The sequence below is a fragment of the Lates calcarifer genome, linkage group LG24 (assembly GCF_001640805.2).
Source record: "Lates calcarifer isolate ASB-BC8 linkage group LG24, TLL_Latcal_v3, whole genome shotgun sequence".
Classification (NCBI taxonomy): Eukaryota; Metazoa; Chordata; class Actinopteri; family Centropomidae; genus Lates; species Lates calcarifer.
Window position 1 is genome coordinate 6671848 of NC_066856.1, and position 23013 is coordinate 6694860.

The following is a 23013-nucleotide window of genomic DNA, read 5'->3' on the forward strand; positions in this document are numbered from 1 at the left end:
GGCTCACAAAAACTGGATGTTGAAGAATAGCTAAATTTAGCCAGGTCTGAATGAATCTTGATTTCTGCCGAGGTACGCAGATGTATTTAGCACCAACAACATAAATCTGTGGACCCAACCTACCCTGTGTCATCAGTCCAGGCTGCTGCTGCTGGTGTAATTGTGTGAGGAATGTTTTCTTATCATTTTAGGTCCCTTAATACCAAACCTTTGTCGTGTCACATGCCGCAGGTTATCTGGGATTCAGTCGCCAGGTGTCATGACAAAAGACAGCCTATTACACAGTTTATATTTTTGTACACACACAGACTTTCAATACATACAGTACAATACAGTGTGAATATACACATGATTTTAATCACAATTTAACTAACTCAAACAGTAAAACTTTACCACTTGAGTTATAATTAACTTCAGTTTTAAACTATTGTTACTGGCCTTCAAAAATCCACTGAACCATAGTAATAATCAAACGTAAGCACTATTCACCACACATACAAATAATATTGCACTTCCTCTATGACTATAGCATTACAGTGTATCTCTATAGACTGTGCGGGTCGGTAGCTTTGCCTGATAAACACATTTCCCATCTATCTGCATGAAACTGACCGTCATCTGATGCTCAGTGACCTGGAAGTATGCCAGACCTCCTACTGTGTGATTGACAGGACTGGAGTATAGCTGCCAGGTCAGAGGAACACTGTCTCTGTGTCTGGTGTTGATGTCGCTGACCATCCCACTCCCGCTGACTACATATGAGCTCCCATCATCCTCTCTGATAAACTGTTGAAAGAGGAGAGACAGACGGCATCAAGCATCTATACTGTACTCTGTCAGTCTCAGCTGTACTGTACTACACAATGTACAACATAACATGAGAGGATCTGACAGATGGTTTGTAAGACTTTATCTCTCAGCCAAGCAAGACCTCACAGAGTGCTGAAACATTACTTTCTGTGGTCTGACTGTTGAGCATCAAACTTACTGAACAGACCCAGTTCAGTACACTGGCTGTTATAAATTCCCTCTGTGCTGCCAAAGAGGCACTAGCCCTTGAGGGCTTGGGTCATTACGTGGCCTTCCTGTTTAGATAAGGTGATTCAGGGTGTGTTTAAGTGTGCTCTATTACTTATTTTCTAAGCTCAGAACTAACAGGCCTGGTATTCAGATGTTTCAGCCTCAGCTCCCTCGTGTATTGCTGACAGTGAAGCAAAAGAATTGATTTGAATGGACACAACAAATGGACAAATGAAGAACTCTCTATTCCTACAACAGCAAATATTTAGAGATTCAAAACTGACTTCAGTTGTTTTTTTCAGGATTTTACAGATACACAAATCATTTCACAATGTTGAGATAATACTAGATGAAAAACAAATCCATGACATACAAGTGGTGGGAGAAGTAATCATATATTTCACCAAAATGTAAACTTACTCCATTACAATCTGTTTTCAGAATCTCCTCAAGTTTAACTACAAATGCACTGTCAGCATAAATATACTTAAGAGTAAGTAAGACACATTTAATTTGTCACCAGCCTGTAGACAGTGTTGCATTTTCATGACTAATATATCTATAAAGTTTTGAAACAATGAAATCTAGCTTGAAAGCTAGCTTTGAACCAATATGCAACAAGTAAACATTGCTCATAGCACCTGCTAGCATGTCTTTGGCCAACTGAAATGACAGAGAGGTGCACCAAACAGAAACATACTTTTCTTTGACTGAATTACTGTACACGTGATATTTTTCACTGTGTGTGAGTGAGCAGTACATACCTGCAGATTGTGGTCATGGCCGCACAGGTACGCAGTGACTCTGTATTTCTTCAGTAGGGGCCTCAGTTTTTTGACCAGACAGGAGGTTGGTCCATGATTACCAATGGACCACACAGGATAATGACCGGCCACCACAACATAGTCTGACCTGAGACAAGTCACACAAGCTGTCAGTCTAATACAAATCTACAGTATTCTTAAGTGATCCTTACCCAGGAGATTTAACCCCCATTCACACCTTGAGACATGGGACCCTAACGACTCACATGATGTCAGGGTGGAGCAACGAGCCACACCTGGGCTCAAGTGACTCTAACGACTCACATGATGTCAGGGTGGAGCAACGAGCCACACCTGGGCTCATGTGACCCTGACGACTCACATAACAACAGGGTGAGGTTAAAGACTCCCAAAACCACCTCCTAGAAGTTAAATACCTGGGATTCCCCAACCAGTTTTCAGAACTGAGAAAGCCATTTGGATGAGAGGTCTTCAAGAAACCTAAAAGAAGTCCAGTTGCCTTCAACTTTAGCACTTAAAACTACCATGACCTAGATGAGTAGTTACAGTTCTGTTTCACAGCATGCAATTACATACATACGTGTATTTACCATGGTGGCTCACCTGCTGCTGGCAAGTTTAGATGTGATCCAGTCCCACTGATGATCTGCTGCTCTGAGGTTCTCTGGTCCTGAAGGCTGAATTTCGTCATAGGTATTTCCACATAACACCACTGTATCAATCATCAGAATACTTACTGACACATTTGTGTGTGGAACATTAAATTGGAGGTCATAATAGAGGCCTGGGTAATTCCTACAGACACAAAGCAAACATATTGATATACCAATAAAAATGTATGTTATCAGAAGGGTGGGTGAACATTTCGATATCTGGCTCACAATATCAGAGGACATTCTGGAAGAAAATGAGAGTAAACGTGAGCAATAGCACAACTGAAATGAGTGTTTGTTTGAAAAGTTTGTATTGTTTATTTACCATCTGTCGGATATGTCAGAGTAAGCCATCTGAGCTGAAATGTTGCCCCTGTGGTCGTGGTTTCCACCGACCAGGTACCATGGGATGTGCAGCAGAGAGGGCTGAGAGAAGACCCTTTCGAATGTGTCCTGCAGATCGGAAAGGATTTGTAATTCATGGTAAATTTATAATTTACTGTAAACTGTAAATAAACTGTAATAAATAAATAGCAAATAGCCAAAAGTTGCAGCTCTACTTCAAACAAAGAGGATAAAGACTTAAAAATCTTCAAACACAATATTGTTTTCCTTCCAGGTAGTTAGATATCCAGGTAGAAGATATAAGTATGCTAAGTAAGTATAAGTAGCTCTGTGACTCAAATGTAACACTAATACTAATACATGTTTTGCACAAACAGGGGCTCACAGTGTATTATGGTCAAAGACAAAAAAAGTGTAATACAGCTTAAAATTTTGTCATTTTATCTGTGCATTAGAGTGTATCCTGTTTAATCTTTTCTGAGCAAAAAATGATGTCTATCATACATTTTTACCACAATTTGCACAAGCAGTAACAACAGTTCATTTAGTGCAACAGTTTCTATACAAAAAAAACTCTTTAGAGGCATATTTAGAGCAACAATATTTTTTATATGATTTTAAAATGGCTTCTTGATCTTGTTTCACTGAATGCTCTTGAATGACCTACAAATCAGTGACAGGTCCCCTGGACCCCTGGATTTCAATACTAAAACAAACAGACAAAACAAACAAGACATTGTCCTTTAATAAAACACTGCCATCAATCACTCAAACAAGCCGTGAAACTTATCTTATGTATCTTGATACATCAAATCAGATAGTGTAGTTAAAAATTATAGTGTGCAACTGTGAGCTGACCTTGAAGCGGAAGTCTTCCACATCCTTGACACCGCTAAAGTAGAAGTGGTCTCCCAGGCTGAGAACAAAGTCCACTCCCTCGGTCTGGGCCAGCCTGTCCACCTCTGCAGCGACAGCCTCCTCATGAGGAGTATAGTAGGGAGGGAGAGGAATACCACCCCAGTCAGCGAGCACAGGCAAAACGCAGGGCAGCTGTGGAGAATCAAAACACTCCTCTGTCACTTCCTCTTTCACAGGTTTAATTTTCCATGCTGTTAGAGAGGTTACACCTGACAGAGGCTGTCCTGGTTAGGAAAGTATCTGTCTGGTGATGTCATACAGGAAAAACAGATACTGAAAAGTTCTTGAAATAAAATATAACTAATGGCATATGTGAAGAAATATTCACCATAATATCAAAATTGTTAATTTTGTGTTAAGACATAGTTGTGCCAGTTGAGAAGTTTATTTCCTCTGGGTGGTTATTATTTGTCTGATTTAGCTGAGAAACAGAACAGAAGCTGGCAGCACATAGTAAAATAAGTTACATGAAATCCATGACATGACATCACTGTGTTTTATATAGCTCAATCTCCTTATGCTGTTCTATGTCACTTCCTAAATTACAGCTCAGGTTAACTGTGTCCCCTGTGTCAAGACCAGTACCTTGTTCCACAGCTTGGAGCAGATGCCAGCAGTTTTGGAAGCAGAGCACCAACAGCACACACTGCAGTCTGTCCATAACTCTTCAGTCTAACTGAGCACCAGACTCTGTTTAAAAGTGAAACAAACGCCTCAGCGGCTAACAGTATGACTTCCTGTTAAAAGACCTGCCAAGAAAAACAGGAATCAGTTGATCAGCAGGTCAAAGTGAGTGACTCATTTATTGCACTTGTCTCTACTAGTCACGTGTTTTGCAAAACACTTCATCGCTGTGACAGCTGGGGGAGTGTAAAGGTGTAAAAGAAATGTACAGATCACATGGTGCTCTTTAACGCTACCTGCACATGACTGGTGTCTTCACATATTCACAATATATTCTCTCTGAGAAACTTTTAAGAACTAAGACTGCTTTTAAACAGATATATCCTCTTTTCTGAATATGAATTATAAACATAAATTAGTTTACTGATATCAGCCTGAACAGTGCTAACCAAACATTTTGCTACAGTAGCATAGTAGTAGTGGAGACATTTGCATATTACTGCCAGAAGTAGTAGCAGTATAAATAGTGGTGACAATACCTATTTCAGAATTTTAAATTCAATCTTATGGTGACTAATGGTGATATGTTCAGTTTTGGTACACTTGTTTGTACAGTATAGGGCCCTCACAAATGGAGCTATCACAGAAACGCCTTGTGGTGGCCATTTGACTTACCATCTTAACCAAAGTATATATTTTGCATCACGGAAATCACATCATGACTGTTAATGTCCATATTTCCAGGAGAAAAAGTTCACACTACTTGGACTGTCAGTCTTTGTGTGGGCTAACACTGATTGATTAACTTATTTGATTAACTTATTTCACCGCTGTTCAAATTGCAAACAGTCCTTCTGTACCTGGGAGTCTGAACTTCTGAGTTGAACTTGTCAAGTTCAAATGCCAAAGTAAGGAAGTTGAGAAAGGCCTGGGTGCAGACTTTGAATTGGAACAGTAATGTGACTGATGAGCTATCTCAAGTCTGCAACAACTCATGTATAGAGAACAGCACACATTGAGAAAGACTGTCCTGCTGGTCACACTGTGCAGGTGTTCATTACTAGTGATATAAAACTATATTAAGACATTGAACAGAAATGAGGGAAAATGAGATCAAGACCTCTGACACACAAGAGAGAAAAAAAGCCCACTTTATGAAAATTCATTACTCCTACATTTATTAATTTAATTAATAATGATCATAACTGCATTAGTATCCATATAAAACCATGGGTACAGCTAGGCTCCTTCTTTACATTTTCAAAATATAGTTACAGTATGTTTGAGTGACAGAACAGAGATGTGCTGAGTAATGGCAAGGGGGTTGGGAAAGGAACTTGTCTGCATGTTCATGTACCAGTGATGTACTGAGAGAAACCATCATTGCACTTTAGACCCAATCCCCAGCTTCACAAAGCTCATGTAAAATCAGTTAAACAATTATCCAAAATTCAAGACAAACTTTTAATCCCACAACCCAAGAAATATGTATTAAATTTGAACAGAATTTCCTAAATGGAAAAAGTTAATAACAAGAAAAAAGTTTAGTAATAATAATAATGATGATCAAATTTCAGGTAATATGATCAACCAAGTTAAACTCAGCCAGGGAATACTAGTCAAGGATGGACCATGCATGTGACTACAGAACTTTTCAACCTCAACAGCCAATCAGATTTCTCTGTGCTCTGTTGCCTTACTGACAGCCTCTTGTTTCATGAACTACAGCCATCACCTGACAAAAGCAAGTTGATTCCAGCAATTACAATCTTACAACCTTTATCGAAAAATGGAAAAGAACTGACGGCTGCCTTTTGACTGACTGCAAATCAGTGTCTCTATTGAGGAGCAAGGTTATATAAAAGTGGCAATGTGGTTGATATGATTACTTCCTACTTTTTGCTCTGATTTTCCCTTCCCACAGCACGTCCACCGTGGTTTGGTCACATGTCAATGTTTATCGGAGTTTGTTTTTTTTATTTAGCCTTAGAGAATCTCCTGATTGCAGCAGCTCAATTGAAATTACACTTTTTGTCCCAAAATGTTTTAATGCTGGTGTGACCAGGTCTCAAGTCCACAGCACCATGGCAGTTATACCTGATGCAGGGCTGTCATACTACATATTAGCATCCCTGGCGACAATCGCACATTGACCAGGCACTCATTATTGCAGGAGGAATGTTCAAGATACAAAGTGACTTGAGCTGAGTGCTACCACTTGTGGAAAAGGTCTGCATAGTGACAGTCTGTGTCCCTACTCCAGTGGCAACACTGAGGGCGAAGCTGACAAGCAGCACTGCTTAGCGGAAAAGAAATTCTGCACCATCTTTGATTTAACATGGGTTGTACTGACTTAAATGGAAATCTCCCCATGTGCATTAGTCTAGGTCATGATTTTCAACAAAATTTTCAATGCGCCTCTAAATATCTGAGGGACTGACATGTTCCTGTTTTCTCTGACAGCCATCCAGAACAGTGATATGTAGGTAGGATGGTCACAGATTAGGGCCACTTTGCAGCACCATGAGTCAGACAGAGAAGTTTTTCCACCAGATTGCACGAGTTGCTCAAGAGGCTTGCTGCCATGCTACAGTAAGCCCTTCAGAACCTTCAGGTCAAACAGCTGGGTCTAGAGCAGTCTCTGAGGAAGTTTTATTCAGTTCCTGTGAGCGCTATTTGTCCTGTAGCTCCCTGTAGTTACAGAGGCAGACTGCGGCTGTGGTTGACTGGCCCTTTATCACCACTTTTAGGTGACAAGATAATCAATAATCAGTCTCCTCAGAAATGAAAAAAAGAAGCCAAGACTTACTTCGTTTTTTTAAGATATCAAGAGAACATGCCTGAAAATGATTCAGAGTGTGGGCTCTGCCTCTGTAAGCTGTGGACAGTTTACCTTTAAGAAGTACCTACAAGGAAAGAGCATCATTTGTGTGAGTTTTTAGGAAGTATCCCCTTCTGTACATAAACTTCAGTATTACTCTGTGCAGGACGTATGATACCTCAAAGACCACTGTGGTATCTAGCTTCTCTCTCTCCAGACTAACCTATGTTACTGTTGTGAGATATGACAGCATATGCAGAGATGACTAAAACAGTATATTGTACTTTCTGCTTCACTCATTCATCTGTAGTGTTTAACACACAACTTAGATGCTGGCCATATAAATTATAGGTGTTCATAATAACACTTGACAAATTCATGATTAGACAGGACAAAAGTGATGCTTTAAATAATAAAAAAAAAAACATAAAAGAAAACAAGGCTGAGAGTTACAAATGATTAAAAACATTATTTTCTAGTTTTAGCTATAACTTCTGTCTTGAGTGCAAAGAATTAATGGACTGGTTTTTTTCAGAGCAGTGCATTTGTGGCTAACATCGGCAGTTATGAGCCAAACTCTACAGTTTCCTCTGTGATGGGCTTGAACTCGTAGTTTCCTCTCCCGTCCATGTGGAGATAGTACTTCATGAGAGAAGAGAAACCATAAAAAATACAATGAAGAAAGGTGACATCTGAAGGCAACAGTATTCCACCAAGTACAAACTGGCAAACCTTATAGCTTTCTATATCATTATCCAAAGTTGTTCTATGTACATGACAGCAGAAAGATGTCTGATGCTTTAACTGGCAAAATATGAGATTGGAAATGGAGGCTTCTCAAATGGTTAATTCAATAATACATCACTTTAAACTAAAAGCAAAATCTGTTCAGAGAAGGAACTGCAGTGAAAGCAGTAAAGGTGGGAATCTGATGATTTGATTTGAAGTCATAAAAACTTGGATGACATATGGTCATTACCTCATGGTGCTTCCACAGGGACTTTCTGTGAGACACTGTGAACAAGGTGATGCCCACCTGTGAATCAAAGAAAACACAACTTGTACTTAACTCCAAACCAGATCAGCAAGGTTTAAAACTAAGAACTACCCACATCTACAGGATGGGAGTCACTGCCACATCCAATGTTACTGCTGCATTAATCCTGAAATATATTAATTTTCTTAGGACTCTTAGAAACAGTGGCAGCCTCACCTGGTCTCTACATGTCATTGTTTGTGTATCACCACCGCTATACACAAAAATATTCTGCTTTATGGCAAATCAAACAGGGAAGTTACAAATGGTCATGAGTGAAGAGACTGGAAAAAGAGAGAGGGATGGAGATATCTGAGGGCTCATCGAGGGCAACAGGATTTAAGAAGACAGCCTTTTGCATGTTAGCATGTTTTTGCTCATTTTTTACACTCACTTCATGTTTCACACAGCAAATTTGGTTTGTTTTTATTTTGATTTCACTGTGTGAACTGTAGCGGTCAGAAGAATTTAGGTCTGCTTTGTCTGTTGGCTTCATTGAACAACAACACTCAGAATCAGTCCTCATACTATGAAAGAGAATAAGTAGAAAAAACAACAGCGCTTACTGACTACAATGGTGTGTTCAACCTTGTTTCTGTATTTGTGTGTATGATGTGTTACTGTGTCGTACCGTCCTGCAGTGGCTGTAGATGTAATCCTCCACATCCACACTCACTGCACTGGTGCACTCATCCAGAATGGCAAACTGGGGCTTGTGGTAGAACAGTCTGGCCATCTAAATGCATAAACAACATTCACACACATTATTTGTTAACACCAGAATAATTACCAAGTAGATAAAGGAAAAATGCTATGTATAAAGCCTAATCATTAAGTCCAGTATTCCTCTGTGCTGACGGATCAAAGACCTGATTTTTATTTATATAATTCCTGTTACCGGTCACCATTGCTGGGGCAGATCAGTGACAGTGAATTTAAATCAGTCAGCCCCCACCACCGCCAAATGAATGGATGGATGGATGGCTGTCTTTTTACCAATGTAAATTAATCGCTGTGTTTCCAATACCACCTGTTGACAGGGGGAGAGGGAGTGACTAAGTTCTTACAGCCATCCTCTGCTTCTCTCCTCCACTGAGGACATCCATCCAGTCCTGGACTGAGTCCCAGCTGCCCTCCCTGTCCAGGATGTGACCCAGTTGAACATTGTCCAGATATTCCTTCAACACCTGAACAAGACACACAGACAAGAAAGATAGTGAATGTAATTAAGAACACTCAAAGCAACGGAGGTGAAAGTGTGAAGTGTGTGGGAGAGTGTTGCTCTCACCTGATCAGAGATGCCTTTCCTCCTCTGCTCTTCATAGGTGTCAGGGTAAATGACTTGGTCCCTCAGAGAACCCAGAGTCATGTAGGGTCTCTGGACAAACACAGCAAAGTCATCAAACTGAAACTTCAACTCCAGTAAGAATGCTGCATGAATTCCTCCTATTTTAACATTTTAGTTCTTGTAGTTTTATTTAATTTATTCATTATTTAATGAAGTTTTTTTTTTTTGAATGTTTGAACAGATCAGTACAGATAATACCCCTAAACATGCAACACAAGCACACTGTAAAGACTTTAGTTGTGGCAGCAGTGTTTGATTTTACTTCATTTCAAATTAAATTTACATACATATATTTTTTTAAATGTATTCAAGTATTTAAGTGTGAGTGTGAGTTAAGTAACTTGAGCCTCAGGCTGAAATAATTGGCAGATCAAGTATCACAGATACACTACTGGTCAAATCATTTTTCCAGTTGTAGTATTCATCCCAAACCAGCTCAGTAGGGCTTATGTCTACAACTTTTTTTAACCTTGTGTAATTTACCAAGTTGCTGCTAAAAGCTAGAAGTGGAACATAGCTGTTAGTGGTGGAATGGAAAACATAGCCTACAGAGGATTTTTACCTGTGGGACATAGAAGAGCTTCCCTCTCTCAGGTTTTGTCAGGTGTCCTCCAAACAGAGGCCACAGCTTTAAAAAAAAACATACATAATTGCTTTATATTTATTAACAAAACAACATATGTACAACATCTATACATTATTGTACTTAACAAATTGTGTGCTTTCCCTATTAGCCATCATTAACTGACTCTTCACCTCTCCAAGCACTCTGAACAGAGAGCTCTTGCCACAGCCATTTGGGCCACACACAAGAACATTGGTGCCAGACCTTACCTTGAGAGGACAGAGAAACAATGACATGTTTGAATCCAGTGTTTAAGAGACGCACACACACTCATTCGTGCAAAACCAATCATATATATACATAATAAAAAAAAAAAAAAACTAAACAATTTTTTTCAAACAGATTAATTAATTCCCATCTTTAATTCAGTCAATCAGTCAGTTAGCCTATCTGGCTGTGATATGGCAATGAAAGATGAGAGCTTTACCTCAAATGTGAGGTCTCTTATCAGGATGTCTCCATTGGGTGTTGCTAGTGGGGTATGTTCAAATCTACAAATTAAAAAAATAATAATAATAAAGCTGAGTTCAGGAGAAGAACAGAAAATTGCTGATATGTCCAAATGATGAATAAAACACTTACTTGATGATGTTATCTCTGTTGATAATTTGACCACTTCCAGGCACTAGTGTGAGTTTCTCAGCAGTGTCTGATTCTAAGGCAAGCAAAATAAACAAAAATGATTACGTTTCTTGGCTATACAGCTCCAGTTATCTGAGATAAAAACTCATTATTCTGACATATTTCTTAGTGATTTCAAGTCGAGTACCTTTCTCCTGCTGGGAGACCATGGTGCGTTCATATTTGCCAGCATTCAGCTCCTTCAGGACTTTCATAAGTTCAGTGATGCGAGCTGTGAATCTGTGGCAACACACATGGAACAACAAAAACAAAAAAAGATAAACATTTGAAGCAGATCCATGCTCTGTCTCATTTGGAGGGGAGGATATTATTATATTATTTCATTCACACCAGAGATACTGAATAATGACATCAGTTATGCTGTTAGATCAGCTATACTAACAATGAACAATGACTTTGTTTTACAAATGGAAGGTGTTCCAGTGAGACACCTCACTCATGTCATCAGAAAACAGGCTTTACAAGATAAGTGGTCTCAAGTTCTCTTTCAAACATTCATCTTGGTTTCTCAGCATGGGAATATGAAGGCTCCCATATTGCCAGACTGCTTTCTCAGGTTTATTTGGCAGGATTATGTGTCACTGACATAATCAACTCTGGCAGACCACAGTCCTTCCATCTCTCTACTTCCACAGAGCGAGTGGATAAAGCTTTCATTGTCACTACAGGAAGTGAGGTGGCACCATCTTGAGGTGAGATCAGGTGTTGCAACTGGTCTATAGTGGCTTTCAACCAAACTTATTTAACCACCAGAGGTTAGGTGGAGTAGCTGACACACACACTCTTGTGAAGCACTGTTGCTCTCTGTGATCTAACCAGAGACACAGCAGGATCATGTTACACAATCAGCACCTACACAGGTGAGTAGCAGGTAAACATATCATCCATCAACCATATTCAGCTTAAGGCTCCTTATGGCCAGCTGTCTTTAAATAAATATTAAATATTTCATATTTTAAATACATGTAATTCAAAATCAAACTTAAAATACTGCTACTACTACTAATAAGATTTTTCTTATTCAAATTCAAAACTCTTAATATGGCTCCAACATGGTCCGACTGCTTGGCTGTCTGTGGGACTGGTGCACTACTCTGGAGCTGGAGAGGGTGGAATGTGTTTCTGGGCCACTGACTCGTTGGATTTTGTACTCCTAGTTGGCTGGGAGCAAACTGGATGGTGAGGGATTCTGAACACCAGCACACCATCTGGCTGAACCACGGCTGGTGCAGTTGTGTGACGAGGAGGTGGGGTTCTCCTGGGGGAGACACAGTTACATGGCTTCTTTTTGTCCCTCCACTGCTGTTACATGGTGGTGACAGTGGTGCAGAAGAGGACAGCAGGACTGGTACTCATCCAGGATATCCCATTTCTTGTGAAAGAATGGAATCCATCTTGTCACTGTAGCTGGCACCATGTGCGGCTGATTCGTACTGTACTCCATATAAGGTGGGAGCCATCACTGGGTCCTTCCTAGACCTGGGTCGGCCTGCAAAGGAGACTCTTCAAGGTAGCACAAGCACAGTGTTAACATGAGCTTGGCGTTGATAGTGCTGCTTGTTGCAGCCAGGGGCAAGGAACATACACACTGAGGTTCCAAACATAAGATTTGTCAGAGTGGTTTGCTGTTTGCATGTTAGGGAAGCTTGTTCTAGCTAGCTTGGGTGGGCAAGACAATGGAGTCTTTTTTGCAAAAACTTTTAATGGGGTCAGGTGATTATTATATCCTACATGAACCTAGCTCTTAAGTTGTCTGGCTTGGTGGCTCAGTTCAGGGCTAGTTATGTGGAGGCATGCTGCCTTCAAGCCCACTCTATGCTGAAGAGCAAGCTGTTACTGAAACACGAGTCATGCTAGTGTCGAGTAACCAAAGTGTTAGCTTGCTCAGCTGAACTGGTAAACTACCTGCTCACATTAGCAGAAGAGTGTGAGGTGAGGAGAGGAATTTGAATCATGAGTGACACCCTTTTTATAGGTGGGGGGAGAGGGTGTTGTGAGGATAACACAGAACTTTTGTTCGTCATAATGAGAAACTGAGATGTCTGTTCGTAGGAGAACTCTGGTCTTCTACTAACATATCTATTTAATCTAAATCTTTTTGAATGAATTTTCTTTGTTTACATTCTTAGTACTATCCTATAATACTCACCCTGAGAGGCGGGTCATCTCTCGGCCAGCCAGTACAATCCTGCCCAGTGCCTGGGACATTCTTAGGAGCATCCTGCCACTCTGGTAGTAGTCCTGCAAGCCACACAAGTCCAATCACATCAGTAAAACCCCAGAGCTCCGCAACATTGTGGCAAAGCACAAGATGCATTTCTGTTTTTAAGTTTCAAGTTTTAATTTGTGACCAGTAACGAAGTGACAAAGCAGGTGATCTTAGTTAGGCTGACAAGAAGTCTTGTGTGAGTGTATGTGCTTGTGTGTTTTTTTTTATCTCTTACCTCCAGCAGCTCTGAGTGTGTGCTGTGCAGGTGTCGGGGGTGGGACAGGTTTAGGAACGGGCGGCTAACCACCAGGTAGCCCACCACAGTGGCCAGGTCTGCAGCGGAACAGCATGAGGACACATAAGGAACAGAGAACAGGATGAACAACTCAGAAAAAATAACATAGGCCTTTTGTTGATACAGTATATTGTTAATATATATTGTTAATACAGAATTCCCCATCACAAGGATGACAAAACAAGAATGTAGTCTCTCACCACATTTACTGTTAATGTTGTCAATATAATAACAGACCTGCTCCATATGAAAAGTGCCTTGAAATAACAGTGCTATATAAATAAAACTGACCTGACTTGACTCTATATACCAAGACTCTATAAAACATTATGTATAATTACTGGAAACTACTGATTCCATATACATTTTTTTTTTTTAAATTATGGGGTCCACTTTTACATTTTATGAAAAAACCTGATACCCAATAGCTGAGTGGCTGATAAATTCCAGGGATATGACCTTAATATTGTCAGCTAAATTAAGAAATATATTTACTTACACTTGGCAATCATGCTGTCAACAAATCCCATGGAGAAGCGAAAGAAGATGAAGTTATGTAAGTGGTCCACCTAAAAGACGAAATGAATATGTTCACATTCTGAAGTGAGGGAAAACACACACATCAGCAGGACCAAGTCAGTCGACTGAAAATGATTCATGCAGTCCCTTTGTAGAGTCTAATCAAACTGTTACCTACCAGTTTCTTGAATGTGGCGTGGATGGTCTGTTTTTCCCTCATGTTTCCATTGTAGAAGGCAATCTCCTCACTACAGAGAAAGAAAAAGAAATTCACCTATTGTACTAAACAGATGTACAGTAATAGTTTGAGCAGTTGCTGGTGTGTTTACCTGTTAGTGATGAGGCGGGAGTTGACGTAGCGGTACTCTCCCTCGTAGCGCTGCTCGGTGACTGTCATCTTCCCTATTGGCCTCCTCAATCTGGTCAGGAACAGACCTGAGATCAGCAAGTAGGCCATCATGATAGCTGGGCCCTAGGTAGGTGAGGGGAGGTGAACACAATGAAGTCACTTCCTGTTTGGCTCTCCAACTGTAGCATGTGCTTAGTCAAGACCATGGTGACATAAAATACATTTCCTCTTCTGTTCAGATTCTCTCATTGTTACAGCACCAAACAACTTCGACCATTACTTCTTAGCGTGTTCTTTAAGTAGGTATGGTGTATGTATTCTGTGTGTTTCCATAGGCCAAAGAAACATGCAGCTTGAGATAATCTGTGTTTTTCTCACAGTATCTGCTTACCTGAGCACCAATGGCACTTGTCAGCTTGAAGATGTACAGACCAATATCCAACAGAGGCTGCAGAAAAAACAGAGACCAGACAGATTTGTAAATTATACTAATAGATAATAATAACTGACCTACAGTATATTGCTCAAAATATCACTTGTTCCAAACATACAAGGGAAGTGGAAGAATATCAGGTGGTAGTGATCCTTAGCTGGGCTAAGCTTGCAGTTTTGTGCTTTGCTCTGTACTCATGTTGGCTGAACTGCAATTTTCAGCAAAGAGGTACTTTGCTGTTTCTGGGACTCAAAATCATTTGAGGAAATCTGGTTTCAGATTTGGGTTTGCTGAGCAGGCCTGGAACAGTGCCCCAATAGCAGGTAGATGTGTGCAATAGCCCAATGTAACCTCTCACTCATACCAAATGAGGTTGTTTACATATCCAATGTCCAAATACAACACACCTCACCTGCCCTTGTCTGAATGCAGGTAATTTTCAACAGAAAAACCTAGGGTCATGTAGGATTTATTGGTCCATTTTCAATCTGCACTTGTACTAGCCCTCTATGGTGGGGCTGCACATGAGGCTGTCATACACAACACAGGAGGAGTGTGTCATGAATACAGGGTAATGTGGCACACAGAATTTTATTGGTGATGCTCATTTCATTCTATGATAAAAACTTACACACACACAGCATTCAGATCTATTAATTAAAGATTTCTAATTCACTGTGTATTCTTGAATGTTGTAGAACATTTCTCAGCTGACAGACATTTTGATACCTTGCTGAGGTTGGAGTAAAGGTCCACCACACTGTTGCAGAATTTCTCCACATCTTGTGTCAGCAGCTGGTCTGCATTGGCTATCCGGTTGTCCAGGTTTCCCATTTTGTAGTAGGTGTAACCTCTGAAGAGCCAGAACACAGGGTGAGACGCAAAGAATGGTTCTTCATGTGACTCAGGACTCAGAGAACAAGAAAATCTCCAGGTATGAGTCTTTGACATAATATAAATTGCAATTTGCTGCTAAATTACATCTGAGTATGACACTGAAGTTTTGGACCATGAGTTGAAATGTCATCAAACTTAATGGTTTGCTTATATACTAGACTTTTGGTTTGTAGATGATGTTGCTGCTCTGTATTCCCTCTAAACCATGACCTCTGATGTTACATCACTAGGTGATCACATTTTCATCTTATTATCAGGTCATTGATGAAGTACTGACATAAGCACTAGGCCTGTTATGACTTTCAGTTGAGCTTAGTGGTCACGTGCTTTTATATAAAGAAGGTTATATTATTTTGCCAACTCCTTTGGTAACAATGTATAAAATGAAATGATGATCTCAGTCGAACTTACTGCAGGTACTCGTCGTACAATTTCTTTGTGAGCCTCTCACGACACCTCAGTTTCAGTTCATTTAGGCCCAGCTTCAGGAAGTTGTTCACCAAGGCAATCTGAAATGACCCAGTCATACATAAGATACCAGGCTTTTTGTTGTTGTTGTTGTTTGTTTTTCAGTTAGAGGCATATGATAGGGAATGAAGAGAGCATGCACAAGCACAATATAGAATGAGGCTGGGGATAATCTATGTTTTTCTTATTGTCAACAAAACAACAATGAATGTATCATTTTAGCAGGCATAGTGTGTTTATCCAAACCTGAGCTTGCACTGAGTCTCTGTTCATGGCAATCATTGCCAGACAGAGACAGTGTAGTACAACTACAGCAGCAAGCCTTTTTCATAAATCATAATCATCCATTTAAAAAATGAAATTATATATTTCTGTGCTTTTAAATAGTAACACCTACAGAGGGAACCAATGGGCTTGACACTGAAAGTCACAGACATGGTGGGAAAGTCAGAAACTACTAAAAGACTAACACATTGTTAACACAGTGTTTGTCTTATCCTGGGGTTTGTTAACAATAAAAAAATATAGAATATTGCCAGCCACTTAACACTGAGACATACAAGGGGAAATCTGTGTGACAGACATTTTAGCTCAAAAGAATGATCATGCAAAATGGTAGTATTTTTAAGTGCGTGAAATGATTCAGTGAAAATAATCTATTATCACCAGAAAGTTAGTAACTACACAGAAGAGGAAAGAAATGTCAGTGTTTCTCATATCAGGTCTCCTCTGTTCACTTTTCAGAAAGTGAAACCACCTAAACTAAATGTAGCAGTATAAACTAACTTTGAATTATAAGTGTTACAGAGTAATATTTGGCATATGCATCAAAAAAAAAAAGTTAACAAAAAAAACACACTTACAAGTGGCATGAATTTGATAAAGCTGAACAAGTAGGTCTTGAAATCTTTTGTCGATCGACCGATAATTGCACTGCAAACCACAACATGCACAAAGATGAGCAAACATTGCCAACAGGGTCAGTGAGACAGATACTGAGGCTTGATGAATTTAATTTTCTCTTCCTGTGGAACCAATGCAATTTTTTTCTGGACTGCTAAAAAACACAAGAACTAATTAACTTAAGTTATTTTACTAATATGAATCAGGCAGTAACAGTGGAGTCCTGACATAGATGTACAAAGAATACCATTCAATTTATGCACTTCTTTCTCTTTGTTTTTTAAAGAGCGTGTTTGACAGATATAATAAAGCTTTTAGATTATGAAAAGGAAAATATGAGATTTGAAAATTAGTTAATTTATATGATTCAAGTTTTGTATTTTAACACAGAAATTTTCTGTTGAACATGGAACCAGACATAGATGTCCTTCTTTGCATCTTATCGTTCGAAATCTTAGCTCTTAAGTTGAGAAAATCCCAAGAGTTGAGACAGTTTGAAGTGAACATGACAGATCTTAAACTTAATGGTTGACAAGAGAGCTTTTCTATGTGTTATCTGACATGAAGAAAAAGGCGGAACTATATAATGGCAATGCAGTGCCTGGGCAATTTAATAGCCAAATCCAGCAATGATGAACTGCACAAAATTTTTTTCATTTTACTAGGAAGTCCTATGTAAACTATATTTAATCATTTTAATTTTTGCATTACTCTCAGTTGTTTCATTATTTAATTAGACACAAGAAAATGTTGTACTGTAGTAAAATCATCAACACATAAACTGAATGGAATTCCATGTGAAAATGCTTTCCACTGAGTATACGCCAACAGTATGAATTTTACCACCTGCTAAGACCAACAGGGCAGCGTTATAGCTTGGGGGTGGAGGGGTGGGGTGCAGACCTCAGACAGTAAGGGATGGAAAAGCACAACACAACACATTTACAAAGCAAAATGTTACAGAAACACAGTGTTAGTGGTTTAAAGCTCGATTTTCCACCTCTATGAGCACCATGTGTTGGACAATTACCCCTGGTATGACTGATATGTAGGAATAAAAGTGCTTCTTGAATAGACTGACATCTCTGCTTATTATACCGCTGTGGAGAATCAGAACAAAGTCATCAATGCATGATGAACAGCCCACCTATTTTCATGACAATTGTAATTAAAAAGAAACATAACATGTCTGTTTCAGCTGCATTGGTTTCAAACTTTTAAAAGCTTGATACTGTGAGCAGAGAGCCAATTATATTACCTACAAAAACCAAATCATTAGGATGAACAGTGAACTGGTCAAAATACAGATTTAAAATATAAATCTCTAATTTCTTTACATATATCATATATACATAATATCTTTTACAAACCAATATCATAAACTTTGCCAGATAATCTGGACTGATATATTTTGTATGGATTTTGTGCTAACAGCAACAGCATATATTGCTGGAGACATTCTTTTGGGCTGCCAGCTACACAGAAATGTAAGAATATATACTGTTGTACTTTATTCCTTGTGCAGAAACCTGGAAAAAGGATCAGGGTTTGCATCTGTAGCAGCTGTAAGCATCATCGTTACAGTGCAATGACAGGTAAAGTCTACCAGTGATCAACATTTTGATAATCTATATCCACGCTCATGCAGAAAAACTTGTATGCATTTACCCAGTCAGTTGGACTACTGCAATGCCCTCCTTTGGTGGTCTGCCTAAATAGGCTGTACTTGATACAAAATGCTACCACCAGAATCCCAAAACCGAAAATCTAAACCAATCTAGATCTGTACTTTGCATTGGCCTCAAGTGAGTTTCAGAATTGCTTACAAAATTTTTCTTGTTGTCTATAAAGCTCTACGTGGTCTTGTGGATCTCATATGACTCAATATCTAAGATCTTTCATGCCATCTGGATGTTACAGGGTTAAATCTAAAGTTGCCGGTTTCATGTGCTGTTGCTATGGAACCTGGTTGACAGTGAGGCTCTGTGGATTATCCTGAGGATTGAGGGCACTGCTTCCCCTGTCAGTCAGTTGTGGATTTTTAATAACTGTTTAATAATATTTAAATAAGAGTCCATGCAGAATCTGACCTTTCAATCATGGTGCCGTTCTGGATCATCCACACATCACAGTAGGTCCTGGCCACCAACATGGCGGCGATAAGGATAAGGTAGCCAGTCTGTGGTGAAGACAACAACCACAGAGAGTAGTTAGCAGACCTGTAAAACACTGCACATCATAAAGTCCTTTATCATCCTGCCCTTGACTCTGCTCATATCTACTCTACTGATCGGATAAGACTGAATGGAACCAGAGGAGCCATGTGACTTTGACCTTGGCTTATGGAGCTGATGAATCTGTGTCAAAGGTTTCTCCTGTCTATACAGCCATAATGACATTGTGAATAATGTCCAACTCTTGGTTGCCAAATTAAATGTTGTAACAACACTGAGTAAAATGTTTCATAATCTGTCCTCTAAAGTAGCATTTCAAAGTGGACCTTTTGAGGTCCACAGGCGAACTGTATGCAGGACAGATGGAATTGTAATATTACTCAGTAATGCTAGAAAACTTCTGAAATCACACGCTGCATTTTGGGGTTCAAGAACAACAAGCGAGCTGGAAGAATATATTATGATTTTTGGTGCTATTCTTCACTAACAAAGCCAAACCCATAGTGCATCTTTAATAGCCTGATTAATTAATCAGGTTGATCTCATCAGATAATTTTAATTTATATCCATCATCATCATTCCATTTCCATTCATTTATCTCGAAATTATTAACATGTGTTCAGATGTATCAGAATCAGCTCAAATGTTAGAAATGATAATCATTTTTATAGAGAGTATATTCTGAGCTATTTATAGTTGGTTTTTTTTTATATATATATATCTTTTACATTCAAATTAAGTTTACTAGTTTTGGCACCTTTCTTTGATAACTTAAGGTAAAGGCTCTTTATCAAAAAGGCAAAATCTGTTTATGTCAGTAATAATAATTTCAGTCAACAAATTTTAGCCAATTAAAAAAAGCTCCAATATGTAAACACAGTTTTTTTATTGTTTTTCACATAATTCTGAGTAAACCCTAAAGACTTCTGTGTGTTTCAGAAATATCAAACCAGCCTACCTGGCACCAGTAATCATGCCACAGTCAAAGTCACTGGGATCACATGTTTCCCATTCTGATGTTTGATGTGAACATTAAGTGAAGCTACTGATTTTATGCTTCGCCCTGCTGCCACATGATTGGCTGACTGGATAACTGCATGATTAAGCAGGTGCACAGGTGTTGATGTTTGATGTTTGATGAGTGTACAATTCCACACTTTAAAATAAAACACTCCAAGTATTATGCAACTTTTACAGTTTGAGCTGTGCAAACTAAAGGCATGTCACATTTTACATTTGTCCGTCTCACAAATGTCTGATAGAACAGTTGTGCTTTTAAAGTAAATCTAGCTGTCTACACAGGCGATATACTTGTCAAATACTGCTTGAATGCATCCCTGTGTAGACTCAGACAGATCTGCTGCTCTGCTAAGATGCTCAGACTACACCTCCTGTATTAACATAGTGTTAAGACTTGGACTATGGATGACCTGGTTCCTGATGAAAATGGTTCTCCTATAATACTATGTTTTGAGCAATAATAATTTGTGTTTGATGGTTTGACCACAAAACATTTAATTAAATTCAGTTCAGTTCAATTACCTCAATAAAAAATACATCTACTCCTCTCACTCTCTCTCTCTCTCTATCTCTCTCTCCCAAGTCTGTCAAATTTCCCTACCTTGATGGGGTTTAACTGCCTCAAACTTATGGATGACTGCTGTAACAACATGGTACTATATAATAACCAGTTAGCAGTTTGATGTCATACCTCCATGCAGAAAACACGAGGTACCATGATCCGCAGAATCCGGATGATTCGAAGGAAGAAAACCTTGTCCACTGCTGCACGGTCTTTTCTGCCATCTTTCTGTATGAAGAAACATGACAAAGGCGGTCTGTGATGGCTCTACAGCTTTTTGTCAAAACTTCTTCAGAAACTTAACATGCTTTAGACATGAAAACAAGACTTGCATACCTCAGTGTTCAGCACAAGATCTGAGCCTCCTTTTCTACTGCAAAGAGAGAATTTAAAAAAAACATTTTGACTATCATGATTGGCATATCACTTCTGATAAAACAGCACTTTTGTAAACCGTATTATATTGGTATTGGTTTATGGTCATTCATTTTTACATTGATGTGATGAAGCTCCTTGATTTGTTAGTTATTTACTTTGCTGGTTAAATTAAAGACATTCCTGTGTGGTAATACTATCGATAGTTTTCCATTCATTTTTACTCTATCATGAATTGTATCAATATTCAATATTGTGATATAAGGGTTATTTATTAGTTAGGTCATTTATTCTCTAGTGTCCGCTGATAGACCCACAAACATCTTGAGAGTAGGTGTTACTTTTTTCACCTACACCCTCATGAGTGGTAATTACAGTTGAGTTAATACGGTTGTTATTACGGAATATCTTTGTGCTTTTGAGTAGATTTAAATTACATTTCCTGGCAGTTAAGAGATGATGCTTGCAAATAATCCGTTGTATATGGTGGACATAAATTCATTTGAAATACCAGCGTCAGTAGTTAGCAGATCTTTATTTAAGGATAACAGGTTAAAGGGACAGCATTTATCTGCTAATGGCGGGTTTGCAGATGGTTTACATCAATTCTCAATGGTTGAATGCACTTTTTTGCCGGTAAGACAGACACACTTGAACTGACCACTTTAAAAATGAAATCTCTTCTGTCGAAAGAGAGAGAAATGCTTTTTGGAGCAAAGTCAGAAATTAAAATAACGATGAAAATCAACGGTAACTCAACACAGACGCTCAACAAAGACATGACAATGAAGTTAGAGTTAGCCAAAGTTACAGAAATCGACCGTGTGTGCGCGTGCAGCAAACTGTTAGTGTTTTTTTTTTTGTTTGTTTGTTTTGTTTGTTTGTTTGTTTTGGAGCTCAAAGGCAGCCATTGTTTGAACACTGCAATGGCATTTTAGCTGCTCGGGGAAATGAGAGTGACTTCTGGAGCGCCCCGGCAGCAGGTCGCTGTCACCTGTCAGACAGGGGTGGTAGCAGCTGCTACTTTAGCATCCTGACAGTCGTGACAAATTCATCTGAAAACCTGAATTTTCTGCGCTTCCAGATAAATGTTAACATTCTATGTCGCCGCCCACTTACCCGTCCTGTTTGGGCGTCCGTCTTCTGTGTTTCAGGAGGTATAGAACCAGCAAAATGCCGCCTGCTATGGAAGAGTTTTTCGCAGTCAGATATTTACTAAAGGCCGCCATGTTTCTGACACAGCGACCGGTTTGGTTTGCTCGGGTTTGCTACAGTTCAACAATGGCATGCTGGGAGTTTCACGGCATTTCTTCTCCTTCTCCTTCTCCTCCTTGTTCTTCATAATAGAGCATATCTGCCCCTAGTGGACCGGATGCTGGATGCTCCAGTTTGACCGACGCTAAAAGATGTCCCAGAGTTCCTCTGTAAACTGAGCTCAGTGTAACCACATTGCTGCAACTGACAGTGAGCACTGCCGCCAAATATTGTAGTCTGTTAAGGATGTAGAGACAATGTTGAAGGATTCCAAGTACTACTGAAAATTTTATCAATTGTTCTTACACCTGTTGACAATGTTGCTTCAATAGAGTAGCTCCAATAAAAAATGCCTCTAGAAAGAAATGTTGCTGTTGAATTTTTTTTTTTTTTTTTTTTTTTTTTTTTTTTTTAACCACAAATTCAATTCACCTTCACTGTATGGTGAAATTGACATATATCTCAAATTGCATCCAATTTAATGGACAGCAATTTCCAGGACAGGTGTGAACATTTTCAAATTTACTTTATTTATTTATTGATAATTTGGCTGAATTGTCTCATTAAATGAATATGAAGAATACAAAGCACTGTGAAGTCCCAAAAGACAAGCCCCAGATAAACGCCAGCGGTAGGTGAACTGAAAAACCCTCTGTACGAACTGACAGCACACGCCAGAACACTGTTTCCATCCAAATATTGAATATATAAAATATATCAACATTGAATAACAGTTGC

General features: G+C 39.1%; 2 protein-coding genes across 3 annotated transcripts; both read right to left on the bottom strand.

The window, feature by feature from the left end:
* Nucleotides 1-272: 272 nt before the first annotated feature.
* acp5b (acid phosphatase 5b, tartrate resistant) lies at nucleotides 273-4382 on the bottom strand. Its single transcript, XM_018698788.2, is given in 7 exon segments — nucleotides 273-786; nucleotides 1785-1932; nucleotides 2409-2600; nucleotides 2784-2911; nucleotides 3662-3835; nucleotides 3837-3853; nucleotides 4307-4382. Coding segments are annotated over 7 exon segments (990 nt in total). The 3' UTR covers nucleotides 273-531.
* Nucleotides 4383-5506: 1124 nt separating this feature from the next.
* On the bottom strand, nucleotides 5507-22311 carry abcd3a (ATP-binding cassette, sub-family D (ALD), member 3a). Of its 2 annotated transcripts, none has more exons than XM_018698793.2 (23): nucleotides 22141-22311; nucleotides 20983-21019; nucleotides 20776-20874; nucleotides 18981-19069; nucleotides 17921-17990; nucleotides 15931-16028; nucleotides 15352-15475; nucleotides 14581-14637; nucleotides 14170-14312; nucleotides 14019-14088; nucleotides 13821-13890; nucleotides 13262-13359; nucleotides 12967-13058; nucleotides 10945-11036; nucleotides 10758-10830; nucleotides 10603-10666; nucleotides 10307-10384; nucleotides 10113-10178; nucleotides 9491-9580; nucleotides 9270-9389; nucleotides 8834-8938; nucleotides 8146-8202; nucleotides 5507-7808 (listed from the first exon to the last, which is right to left on the bottom strand). In XM_018698793.2, exons 1-23 carry the CDS (start codon nucleotides 22248-22250, stop codon nucleotides 7731-7733), a joined length of 1980 nt encoding a protein of 659 aa, XP_018554309.1. In that variant the 5' UTR covers nucleotides 22251-22311; the 3' UTR covers nucleotides 5507-7730. The 2 variants fall into 2 exon arrangements, with proteins under 2 accessions (XP_018554309.1, XP_018554308.1); XM_018698792.2 differs by lacking the exon at nucleotides 17921-17990 and adding an exon at nucleotides 16851-16920 and having other exon boundaries at nucleotides 22141-22310.
* Nucleotides 22312-23013: the final 702 nt, after the last annotated feature.

Bases quoted from the DNA above. Each gene is read 5' to 3' on its own strand.
- abcd3a (XM_018698793.2), bottom strand. From the start codon at position 22,250: ATGGCGGCCTTTAGTAAATATCTGACTGCGAAAAACTCTTCCATAGCA. The intron at 15,476-15,930 runs GTAAGTTCGACT...CTGGCTCTTCAG, and splicing joins TTGTACGACGAGTACCTGCA to AGGTTACACCTACTACAAAA. The intron at 14,089-14,169 runs GTAAACACACCA...CTTTCTCTGTAG, and splicing joins TCCCGCCTCATCACTAACAG to TGAGGAGATTGCCTTCTACA.